The 11,476-nt window shown below is 35.8% G+C and overlaps 1 protein-coding gene across 2 annotated transcripts; it reads right to left on the bottom strand.

The window, feature by feature from the left end:
• Window positions 1-687: 687 nt before the first annotated feature.
• LOC107708477 (tetratricopeptide repeat protein 31-like) lies at window positions 688-10,601 on the bottom strand. Of its 2 annotated transcripts, XM_016512729.1 has the most exons (18): window positions 10,399-10,601; window positions 9,999-10,042; window positions 9,801-9,879; window positions 7,989-8,185; window positions 7,825-7,908; window positions 7,674-7,742; window positions 7,302-7,493; window positions 7,011-7,166; window positions 4,483-4,561; window positions 4,320-4,410; window positions 4,072-4,213; window positions 3,857-3,961; window positions 3,624-3,714; window positions 2,916-3,069; window positions 2,758-2,832; window positions 2,544-2,646; window positions 2,242-2,348; window positions 688-1,520 (listed from the first exon to the last, which is right to left on the bottom strand). In XM_016512729.1, the coding sequence occupies exons 1-18, from the start codon at window positions 10,424-10,426 to the stop codon at window positions 1,397-1,399; spliced, it is 1,920 nt and encodes a 639-aa protein (XP_016368215.1). In that variant the 5' UTR covers window positions 10,427-10,601; the 3' UTR covers window positions 688-1,396. The 2 variants fall into 2 exon arrangements, with proteins under 2 accessions (XP_016368215.1, XP_016368216.1); XM_016512730.1 differs by lacking the exons at window positions 9,801-9,879; window positions 9,999-10,042.
• Between the last annotated feature and the right edge of the window lie 875 nt (window positions 10,602-11,476).

Genomic DNA, 11,476 nt, shown 5'->3' with positions numbered 1-11,476 from the left:
TAAATGACTAATGAACATCTAATTTAAAAAACCTTGCAAACTTTGTCGAATCCAGCTGTGAGATCTTATGAAGTGTGCATTTGTATCTTGCATGATCGCGTGTTCTCTGCGTGACGGTCGGTTCGTGTGAATTGAAAACGGACAGGAGGAGAGTTCAGCTTCACCGAGATGCGCGATCGACAAACTTTAAACTCGTGATTTCAAATTATGCTGCGCTTCATGCTTTTGCCCAATGTCATATTCACTGTGTGCTGTATGCAAAATGAGTGTTACCTTGGCTTTATTTGAAAAAAATGTGATTCCCAATGCACACAAACTTCCCAGAATACTGAGTGCCCGGTTGGTTAGCGTTTACTTTTTAATTATATTTTTATTAAATATTTTATTTGTGAAAAATACTTTGTCATTTAAAGTATAAGCATGTTTATTCTACACATTTATTTTTTAATCCATTTTCAAATTATTTCAAATTTCTTAAATATTAAATAAAATAAATAAAATAATATCGGCTTTATATCGGCCATCGTGCTTGCCATGGTATCGGCATCGGCTGTCAAAAAACCAATATCGGTCGACCACTAATTTGAATTGTTTGTGATTGCACTGGAATGAAAAACAAGAATATTAGGTAACATGTTAAATAAACATAAAATAATAATTTTAAAAAAACTCAAAAGATTTTCCCCATTTTTCAGGGCACCTTTTATTGTAATAGAGAGTCTTTTTGCATTGCTTTACAGGTATATCAATTACAACAGAAATTGACTTTTTTACGTATCAAAATGGTATGATATGGTCTACTGCAGATCATCTCTACATCAGAAGTGGCACAGGACATCAGGAGTATTGACAGATTAAATTCTTTTTAACTTGTGACATTTCAGCTTTTGCAGAAGCAGGTTAAAACCTGCAGATAATTCCAAATAAAACTTCTCAATGTAACAATACTTGTGGTTTAAAATCCCTCAGATAGTGCCAGAAGGCAAATATTTTTTCCAATAGCTTAAAAAAAACAACAACAAAAAAAAACATCTGCAGTGACCATTCATGAAATAAACTTTTTGACACCCTTAAATATAAACCTTCAAGTAACTGTCTTGAAAAACTTTAAGAACAATAACTGACTTAGTAAAAAGAAATGTATTATTCTGTGGGACAAAAAAAAAAGTTTATTAAAATGCAGCCATCATACCTGTTGTCCAAAATCAAAACTCTCTTCAACTTGTGTACAGACTGAGTTTAAGACTATTTTTAAACAGAAATGTAAAAAAAATTCAGAAGAATGACCAAACAAACACCAAAGCCCCAAGCTGCTGTTTTATGCATGTGCAATTTTTACTGTATCCAACTAATTACAGTGATTGAGATAGTAAAATCCCTGTCTGTGTGCTGGGAATCAGGGGAGTGATTTGGCTTTATTTCGGTCAATGCCCTTGTTTTCTGGTATATGCTTGTAACTGCAGCGATCATTCTTAATGCAGCCATTTGTCCTCCAAAAATAACATTCATCGGGCTGTTTGCTAAAGAAAAAAAGCAAGGACAAAAAATGATCAATTACCATTAAAACAAACTATTAAGCTACACAATAAAAAATTTATAATATTACTCCACATCTATTTCACTTAAGTAATAGTTCACCCAAAATTTTAATTTGCTGAAAATTTACTCATCCTCAGCTCGTCCAAGATGTAGATGAGTTTGTCTGAACAGATTTGAAGAAATTTAGCATTATGTCACCAATGGAGTGAATGGGTGCCGTCAGAATGAGAGTCCAAACAGCTGATTAAAAGCATCACAATCCACAGTGGTGTAAAGTCTCTAGTTTCTACTAAAGACTCTACTTTATGTGAACGTGAGTACATTAGCAGTATATAGAGCATTTCCACTGGAGTGATTTGGATTACTTGTGGATTATTGTGATGTTTTTATCAGCTATTTGGACTATCATTCTGATGGCACCCATTTACTGAAGAGGATCCACTGGTGAGAAAACTGATGTAATGCTACATTTCTTCAAATCTGCTCCCATGAAGAAACAAACACATCTACATCTTGGATGGCCTGAGGGCGAGTACGTTTTCAGAAAATTTTCATTTTTGGGTGAACTATTCTATTAAGTTAAATTAGTTCATTCTGATCATATAGCTCAAATCAAATGTTGTATTTCTAACCTAAACACAGTGATATGTGCTCATGTGCAACATATAAACAACAGAATGCAGAAACCGTGTGTTCACTCACCCATTCTTCCCTGAGAACTCTGTAGATGCATCTCTGGACACTCCAAGACGTGTGTGAATCCTATCTGGATAACGCACCACTAGAGTTGTCCCATCAATGGCATAACCCTGCAAATCACAAAAACAAGCATACAGACTGTTGTTTTTCCCCTCATCGGAGATCTTCATTTAACCAGAAACATGGGTCAAAACCCCAACCACTGATATCACTTGAGAAGGGTTAGACATATTATAAGCAGCTATATAGACATCCGCATATATCCTACATTCCACTGAACAAAGCAACAGAGCAAACATACTCACATGGAAATCCTTTATGGCTTTCTCACAGTCCTCCTTCGTGGTGTAGTTAACAAATGCACAGCGTCTCATTTGTAACACTCTTACACCATGGACATGCCCAACACTGTTTGATAAAGATAAATTAATATAACTTAAAATGTGCTCCATCACATCAATGCTGAATAAAGCATTTTACTGGCTAAAAGATGTCTGCAAAACAAATAAGGTCACTTACGATCTGAATAAGTCATAAAGCTTTGGCCCTGTTATAGAAGGCACCAGATCTCCGACCCAGACGGGAAATAGCTCTCTGCTTAGGGATGAAAGGCATCCAGATTCAGGCGATTTTGAGGTGAAGGTTGTATCACAAATGCCTGTATGTGTGTGTCTTACGGAGGATGATGAAGATGAACTGGAGCAGCGATTGGCATACTGGGTCGAGGCTGATTCTGAGGAAGAGGTCTGAGGGGGAATTTAGCTGGAGGTTGTGCGTTTTGGTCTACAGACATTAACTCGCGTTCTCTGGGCACTAGGACAGGGTTTAGACCTGCACAGAATGAGAGTTAGCTAAATGCAACCTCACTGGAAAACAACAACAACAACAACAACTAGAGACTAGGAAGGAACAATCAAGATATGGGGGCAAAACATGCCCCTGCACATTTAAATCAAAACGTTTATGACTGTCACAATTAAAGTGAAAATGGATAAAAAGTGTTGATTGTGGAATCACATTTATATCTGCTCACACTGATCAAAGATTTCTTTTTACGCAGCATTAAAACCAGTCACACAAATCTGTTGAGTGCATTAATGTGATGGTCAATCAGAGACGTTTAGATCAGTATAAAAATGATACATCAGTTTATGTATCACAATTCTGATTTTAAGCTTGCATATTAAATACATACATAAAATAAAAAAAAAGTGACTTTAAAAAAAAATGTAATAAAAATAAAAACACTGAATAAGGGCAATTTTTACAATGGCCTTACAAAGTTAAAAACACCCCAGGAATTCACTTCCAGGGGGCAAATATCTTAATCAAAATGGCCCCAAAATGTTAATTTCTGCCCTTGATATGTTCATGTATTATCATACCTGACAGCCCAGAGAGACTTTCTAAGGCTTTTTCTACAGTTCCATGAAGAATAAGGGCGTTTGAACTCTGCTCTTTAGTGAATCCCATTTCCTGTTGATCAAACAAGCATATTTCAACATTACCATTCTGGTAATTTACAACAAATGGACAACATAAACCCAGTATGCAGCTGCTGGCAATATTCAAGCAGCATCAGCACTAATACAACCATTCGGTACTCTCCACCTCTCACCATAAGCTGCATGAGCTGCACCCTCATCATCTCCTCAGCTGCGTCCTTGCACGTGCTGTCCAGTTTTAACACTTCATTATATGTAAGTCTGGCTTCATAGTATCTCTGACAGAATGGAAAACAGGATTGCGTGAGAATAAAATAGCAGCGGTGCATTTGTGGATGAGTCTGTACTCTAAATGATGGATGACACTGGCAAAAGACTGTAGTAATACCTTCAGCCCAACAAGCGCTTTGCCTTTTCTGTAAAGCCCTTTAATCCATTTGGGGTTCATAGAAAGAGCAATATCAGCATCATTTAAAGCTTTCTCATACTGCAGCATCTTTTCATAGCAGTAAGAACGATTCCCAAATAACCTGTACCACAGACAAACACATTAATGTGCAACATATACAAAGCCTTGCTCTAACTAGTTTATTCAGAAGTTATGTTGTGATTAAAACTGTCAACATGGACTCTTACTTATACTCTTTCGGGTTATGTTTTATAGCATCTGTAAAATATTTCACAGCCATTTCCAGGTGTCCTGAGGCGGCATACTCGTTACCTATAACTATAGAAGAGAAGATGGAATTAGGAAGACATTTCATGACTACATTTTTTAAGAAAAACTCCACTCACGAACCTGCCAGCTCCACGCTTCTTGTAATAAAGTCATTTGCATTGACCATCTCCTCTAACTTCTGCTCCTCCTTGTTATCAATCTACAGGAATGAAAGAATTTAAATGTTATGGAAATAAAGAGTATGGCAAGAACTTGTTGATTCCACAAAATGGCTCATGGTTATATAAAGATACTTCTATAAGAATATATTACACTGCTGTTCAAAGGTTTTTGAAATAAGTCTCTTATGCTCACCAAGCTGCATTTATTTGATCAAAAACACTGTAAAACAATACTATTGTGAAACATTAATACAGTTTAAAATAAAGTTTTCTATTTGACTATTTAAAAAGTAATTTATTCAAGTGATGGCAAAGCTGAATTTTCAGCAACCATTACTTCAGTCTTCAGTGTCACATGATCCTTCAGAAATAAATGCTAAATGCCAAAGAAACATTTCATATTACTATCAATGTGGAAAACTATTGCACATCTTATTTTTGTGGAAACAATTCACTGTTTGATGAATAGAAAGTTTCCAATCCAAACTGAATGTGTGAATATCCTGTTTACTGACACATGCCTCCATTTGGCCGCCCAGCACATGACTGCTGATATAACTTCAATAAAAAGGCTAACTCGCAAGGCAAAGTTCCATGAGTACAGGAATTTGTACGGGAAGTACGACAAAGTACGATTTTGGGGAAGTCGTGGCCTAATGGTTAGAGAGTCGGACTCGTACCCCAAAGGTTGCGGGTTCGAGTCTCGTACCGGCAGGGATTGTAGGTGGGGGGAGTGAATGTACAGCGCTCTCTCCCACCTTCAATACCACGACTGAGGTGCCCTTGAGCAAGGCACCGAACCCCCAACTGCTCCCCGGGCGCCGCAGCATAAATGGCTGCCCACTGCTCCGGGTGTGTGTTCACTGCTGTGTGTGTGCACTTTGGATGGGATAAATGCAGAGCACTAATTCCGAGTATGGGTCACCATACTTGGCCACATGTCACGTCACTCACTTCACTTTTTATTTTCTGCATTGTTGACAATTGTTTTAATATACATGTCAGAAGTTGTAAATTCATCAAAAAAAGAACAAATAATAATTCTATTCAACTTTAATTTCATAATCAGCTTGTGAAAATCTGTACTACTGCAGCCTGGCTGCTTGCTGTGCGCACACACGCACAGTGTTAAAAAAATAACTTTGAGAAGAAAGAAAGGGGTGTTGTAGTAAGTCTTCACTCTTTTCCAAAACATCTCTCAAGGCAAGAAGCTGGTGCCAAAATTCAGTTTATCCATACAGCAAACCCAAAATGCCTGTAGAATATCCTACAATCACACTTGAAACTCACTTTCATACAGTTCTTAACCAGTGATAGCACTGCAGGTGCTTTCCTCCCGTTTCTTTTTGGAATTTCCTTAATACTCCCACCACAACTTTTTTCAATAATCTTCTGGCTTGTTTTTAACTGTAGCATACTTTGTTGTCTTGACCAATAAAGTCCGATTTTGGCATCTGGAACTTCCTGACTCCCTGATTTTTTTTAAATAGAGATAAGACTGCCTACAACAAAGCAGAGATGCCTGCAGAACATTTGACCATCTAACTTTTATACAGTTTAAAACAATCTCATTGTAGGCGTTTTCCTCCTCTTCCTTCTTTTTTTGGAATTTTCCCAGTACTCTTGCAATAGATATGTTATTAATCTGCTAACTTTTATCTAATGGTGGTGGCATTCTGCAAGCTGTTTTTTTTTCTTCAAAAGAATCATGTTTTCAACATGCAATTAGAGAGACTGATACATGTATAATCACTGAGAATAGTGAACTTACATAACCTTATGTCCTAGTTTTGCTAAATATTGTACATGAATAATATTTTTTTTTAAATACTATAGCGGCAGTAAAAACACTGCTTCTGCTATCAGAGCATCTCAGAGCTACTTAAACAACAACAACAATATAGCACACCAGATGCATTTCTGATTTCTCTGGTTCACCCTCCGCAATTTTCATTGCCTATCAATCAATTCTGATTTATTTATTTTAATCTAATTATATTGCATGCATATTTAGACTGATTATTAACTACCTTCAACTACCCACTTTAATATAATAATGGCTATTAACTTGTTCCATTAATAACTTATTTCAGTAATTGTTAAAGGTCAGTCTTATAAGAAAGCATGCCAAGAACAATGCATCATGCCTACATCCGTATTTTTATAACCTATAAATCTATTAACAACAAAAAAAACCTTCGTTGCCTCATGATCCTGTGTAAACAATTTGGCGGTTGAGCATAACATTAGAAATACTGAAATGGATTAAAGATTTATAAATTGTTCTGTTTCAATTGAAAAATAATTTTATTTCCACTAGGACGCAAGCACTGTAGTTATTATATATTCACCTGGTTGTCTCCAAAGCTAATTTGAATTTGCTCTAGATCATTAAACATGACAACACTGAACCGCTAGGCAGTACGACAGCTGATTTCTGCACACCCAGTGTCTCATATCAAGAAAGTAATGAGTCCCTCTACCAACCTGTTTTTGTGGCAGAGTTGTGTCTTTCTCCTCAGACCCACGCTGTTTTCTTGAGTTTGCTTGAGCATGTTTCTTGTCATTTTTGGGGTTTTGTTCCAGTTTGCGTTTGGCGATAGCGGCTGCGTTTGACACAAAGCAGCTATTCATGTCAAGCTCCTAAGACACACATAATAAAGTCATGAAAATCAGCATCTCCCACTCAGAGAACAGCTCTTTATCTAGAAAGCAATTTTGTGAATGACAATGGACATTAAGGGTCATATTGCAGAAGCTTTGAAGACACAAGCTCACCTCTGGATCCATAGTTGAGTCTTCCTCTTTATCGTCTTCGTCATCTTCATTACTGCTATCACTGCTCTGCACAGGTGCTGAGGGGCGTTGAGGACCAGGAGGCACAGATGAACAACTTTTGTTTTTAACTTTATTTTCATTTTCATCTTTATCTGCATGTTTAGTCTTTTCTGGTCCAGGGTCAACTTGTACCTTAAACCAAAGAAAGAAAAAAAACCATTAAGACTCCACCAAGATCAACTAAAGTCTGTGTCATTTCAGTGAGACAAGCACAAAACGATAGAGGTTTGATGCATGTCAACACAGCATAATTTTGACTAATACTTAAACCATCTAACATAGTGGTTACAAACAATACAATTTTTTCCTCACCGGTTTATTTTTTTCTTTATCTGCATTCTCGTTCTCTAATTTTTCCAGCCGACGTCTCTCCTTCTGTCTCTATTATAGTTCAGAAAAATACAGCTCAACAAAATTGTCATACTTGTTTTTCAGATAAAAAGACTTTCATGTATGCCCTCACCATCTTTTTCTGTTTTTTCTTCTCTGCCTTTTTCTTAAGCTTTTCTTCTTCATCCACTAGCTCTTTTGCATTTCTTTCTGCTTCCTAAAATAAAGTTACATAATAATTGTAAAAAAAAATCTTAGAACAAAATAATGATTGAATCACAGGTGTTTGACACAAACCTCAGCTGATATGTGTTTGGATGGTTTTGGCAGACCTCTTTCAAGGAAGTTGTGAGAAAAGCCACAGTATCTATTGTTTGTACGGATGGCATACTTGTCGTCGTCATCATCATCATCATCATCATAATCATAATAATCCTCATCAGATGAACCTTCATACCCAGTAAACTGAGCTGCAAAGCGGTCCAATTCTGGAACTTTAATACAAAAACAATTTGCATAAATATCACAAAAACTTAACTGCAAATATTATATTGTGATCCAGTTATTATTCTTTTACCTTCACCTAGAAATAGAAAATATTTGCTGAAAATCTACTAACCCTCAGTCCATCCAAAATGTAGATGAGTTTGTGTCTTTGATTTGAAGTAATTTAGCATTACATCATTTGCTCACCAGTGGACCCTTTGCAGTGAATGGGTGCCGTCAGAATGACAGCTGATAAAAACATCACAATAATCCACAAGAAATCCACACAACTCTAGCCCATCAATTAACATCTTGTGAACAGAAAAGCTACATGTTTGTAAGAAACAAATACATTGAGTCTATAATCCATAATAAGGCTTCCTCCATTAAAAAAATAAGTCCATCCTTGTTGTAGAATATCTTCTTTCTTTCAAAAATCTTAAGTTAAGGAGTTCCGTATGCCAAAAATCAGACTTTATTGGTCAAGACAACAAAGCTGAGATGCCTGCAGAGCCTCTAATAATCTCAAATGTAGCTCTTCTCTTATACAGTTCATAACCAATGAACTCAATCACAAGTGATCTCCTCCTTTTCTTTTTTGGCTCATCCCCAAACTGTCGAAACAAATATTTCCCTATCCTGTTGATTTCTTTTTAATGGTAGCGCACTTACAGTTAGTTTATCTTTAAATGTGTTCTTTATGGTCACACACACACACCACTTATATATACTTATATATACATATATATATATATATATATATAAAATACTAAAATAATTTATGTAGACTATATCCTCATACAATAGAGAGCCTGGTACATGTCCAATGATTAACAACAATTTACTTAGTTTTCTTAGTTCATGTGTCAATCTCAGTTTTCTTATATCGGGTGCCAAACTGTATTTCTAAAAATATAATATATGCTCACATCAAAATCCACCAACATATTTCTCTAAAACTGTTTTTGCTTGTAAACAGTGCTTGATCTGTGCTTATTTCTCTCCAAATTCAGACGAGATGACTTTTTCACAGGAGAAAGCAATATTATGGATAGAGGACTCTTATTTTAGCCAGAAACAAAGTTAAAAATGTTTTAATGATGGATTTGTTGATTACAAACACACAGCTTTTCACTTCACAAGACATTAATTGATGGACTGGAGTCGTGTTTGTCACTTGTGATGTTGTTATAAGCTTTTTGAGCTCTCATCTGACGTCACTCATTCACTGCAGAGGATCCAATTGAGAGCAAGCAATAACTCTAAATTTGTCAATCTATTCTGAAGAAACAAATGTTCATTTTTGATTTAACTAATCCTTTACAATTATGGAAATTGATTTATAAGAACTTTATTAATAGCATAGGAACTCCACTATCCAAAGAAAAGAAGTTCAGAAATCGTGCAACCTGTTAGACTTGAATATTTCAATGTGTTGCTGAATCAAACAGAGTTTAAGCTCACATAAAACTTTAAAGCACTAGAATAAGCACTATATTAGGAGTAGTTTTAAATTATTCCAACTACAAATAATTCCAAACCTGCTCTAAGGTTTAACAGGTTTTATTTAAGTGCCCGTGGATGACTACTGAGGCGTGTGCAACTGAAATAAAGACGTCTTACCAAACCCATAACCAAAACTTAAGGCATCTAAGATATTGCGGTTTGCAGGTCTTTCTTTTATAAAATCGACCATTGTCTCCTAAAAAAAAGACAACAAAGAAGATGGAAATTAAAGACTAAAACCTACACACACCAGATTAACTAAAACAATGCTGATACATGTCTGATAAATTCATTCACAGAAACGTAATGACTTACGTGAGTCCGCACGAGGCGCTCATTATCACGCAGCCGGAAGTACTCTAAAAGAGTCATTGTGAAAAAATATTTTAAATGTTTGAGCAGGGCAGGCCTTACATTGATACAGACACACAAATAGTGAATTGCGTGGTTTAATCCTGCATATGTCATCAAAGCATGACTCATCTTTCGTATACTATTACATTTTGTAATAAAAAAACACCAAAATATACTAGATTCATAAGACGGCGTGAATATAACAAGAAATGGCGAATTATTTCACAACTTCTGCGTCCTTTCACAATTTCCACGCAGATATTGTTAAACGACACGTCTTCTCTATTGTTATTAGAGCTACATGTGTTTGGCGAGCTGGCGAAGTTTTGGTAGACGTCACGAAAAAGCTGAGCAATCTTACCTGGTCCTATGGTGTTCTTTCTTGACATTTTAGCGAATATATGAAGCTATGTAATTCTAAATTATAAAATACTTAAGTAACTTCCAATTGGTTTAACATTCCTTCCAATCGTAGTGTTTTCTCGAGATTCCTCTCCACTTTAGCACACACACAGTGCGCGCTCGCACGCATGCGCATATATGCTGGACGGATGCGTAGAACGCTCAAACACGGCGCGCCACGTGGTGCGGTTGGAACGAGAGAAATCTTTTTCTTTTACATTGAAATAAAAAAGACCACTACGCTTATACCATATTGTGAAAATTAAGAGTCTGTCGAATATAGCACAGGCTATATACTTTAATGTAAACACTTTTCCCGTGCTGTGTTTATTTTTGCATGTTGATGGCCTACTGATAAACAGAATTAATGGAAATTATTAAAATTCAAAAAGAACAGGCATTCTACTTTACTTGCTTACTTACTTTTTACTTTTAGTCATTTAGCTGATGCTTTTATCCAAAGCGACTTACAAATAAGAAAAAGTAATTAAAACTAAAAGCTAAAACTCTATAAATACTATATATATATGGAGGACGAAACCTGCAAAAACAATAAATAAATAAATACACAAAGAAATAAATAAATGTGTGCATAAATACACGTATTCTTGTTTAAATACATAAATAAATAATTATACATGTGATGAAAGTAGGCAAATAAATAAAATAAATTGGTGGGCAAATGGAAAATGTTTACGGAAATGCTAAACTCATCCTAACTATTTTCCTTTGATCACTCATTTATTTCTGAATGTAGTTCCACATTTTTTTTCCTCTGCGCAACATGCTAATGAGAGGGTGTCAATTATGCAAGAGTAGGCGGATCGTGTGTGACGCGCTTGAGCGTTTGCCTGCGCATACCTATTAACTTCATCAGTCAAGGTGACTGATTATTATCTTATACTTTTTCATAGGGTTAGTTTTGTAGTTATAATCATGAGAGAGCTAAATCATAAAAGATTTTAAGTGGCCAATGTAAAATATTAATGCTTACATAGCTCTTAATTGCAATACTGAACCGTTATTTGCTTAATAAA

The sequence above is a fragment of the Sinocyclocheilus rhinocerous genome, unplaced genomic scaffold (assembly GCF_001515625.1).
Source record: "Sinocyclocheilus rhinocerous isolate Xijiao unplaced genomic scaffold, SAMN03320098_v1.1 scaffold295, whole genome shotgun sequence".
In the NCBI taxonomy this organism is placed as follows: Eukaryota; Metazoa; Chordata; class Actinopteri; order Cypriniformes; family Cyprinidae; genus Sinocyclocheilus; species Sinocyclocheilus rhinocerous.
This window is presented reverse-complemented; position numbering and strand designations above follow the sequence as displayed.

Bases quoted from the DNA above. Each gene is read 5' to 3' on its own strand.
- LOC107708477 (XM_016512729.1), bottom strand. From the start codon at position 10,426: ATGTCAAGAAAGAACACCATAGGACCAG. The intron at 8,186-9,800 runs GTAAGACGTCTT...TTTGTATTAAAG, and splicing joins AAGTTTTGGTTATGGGTTTG to TTCCAGAATTGGACCGCTTT. The intron at 7,167-7,301 runs GTGAGCTTGTGT...TGTGTGTCTTAG, and splicing joins ACTCAACTATGGATCCAGAG to GAGCTTGACATGAATAGCTG.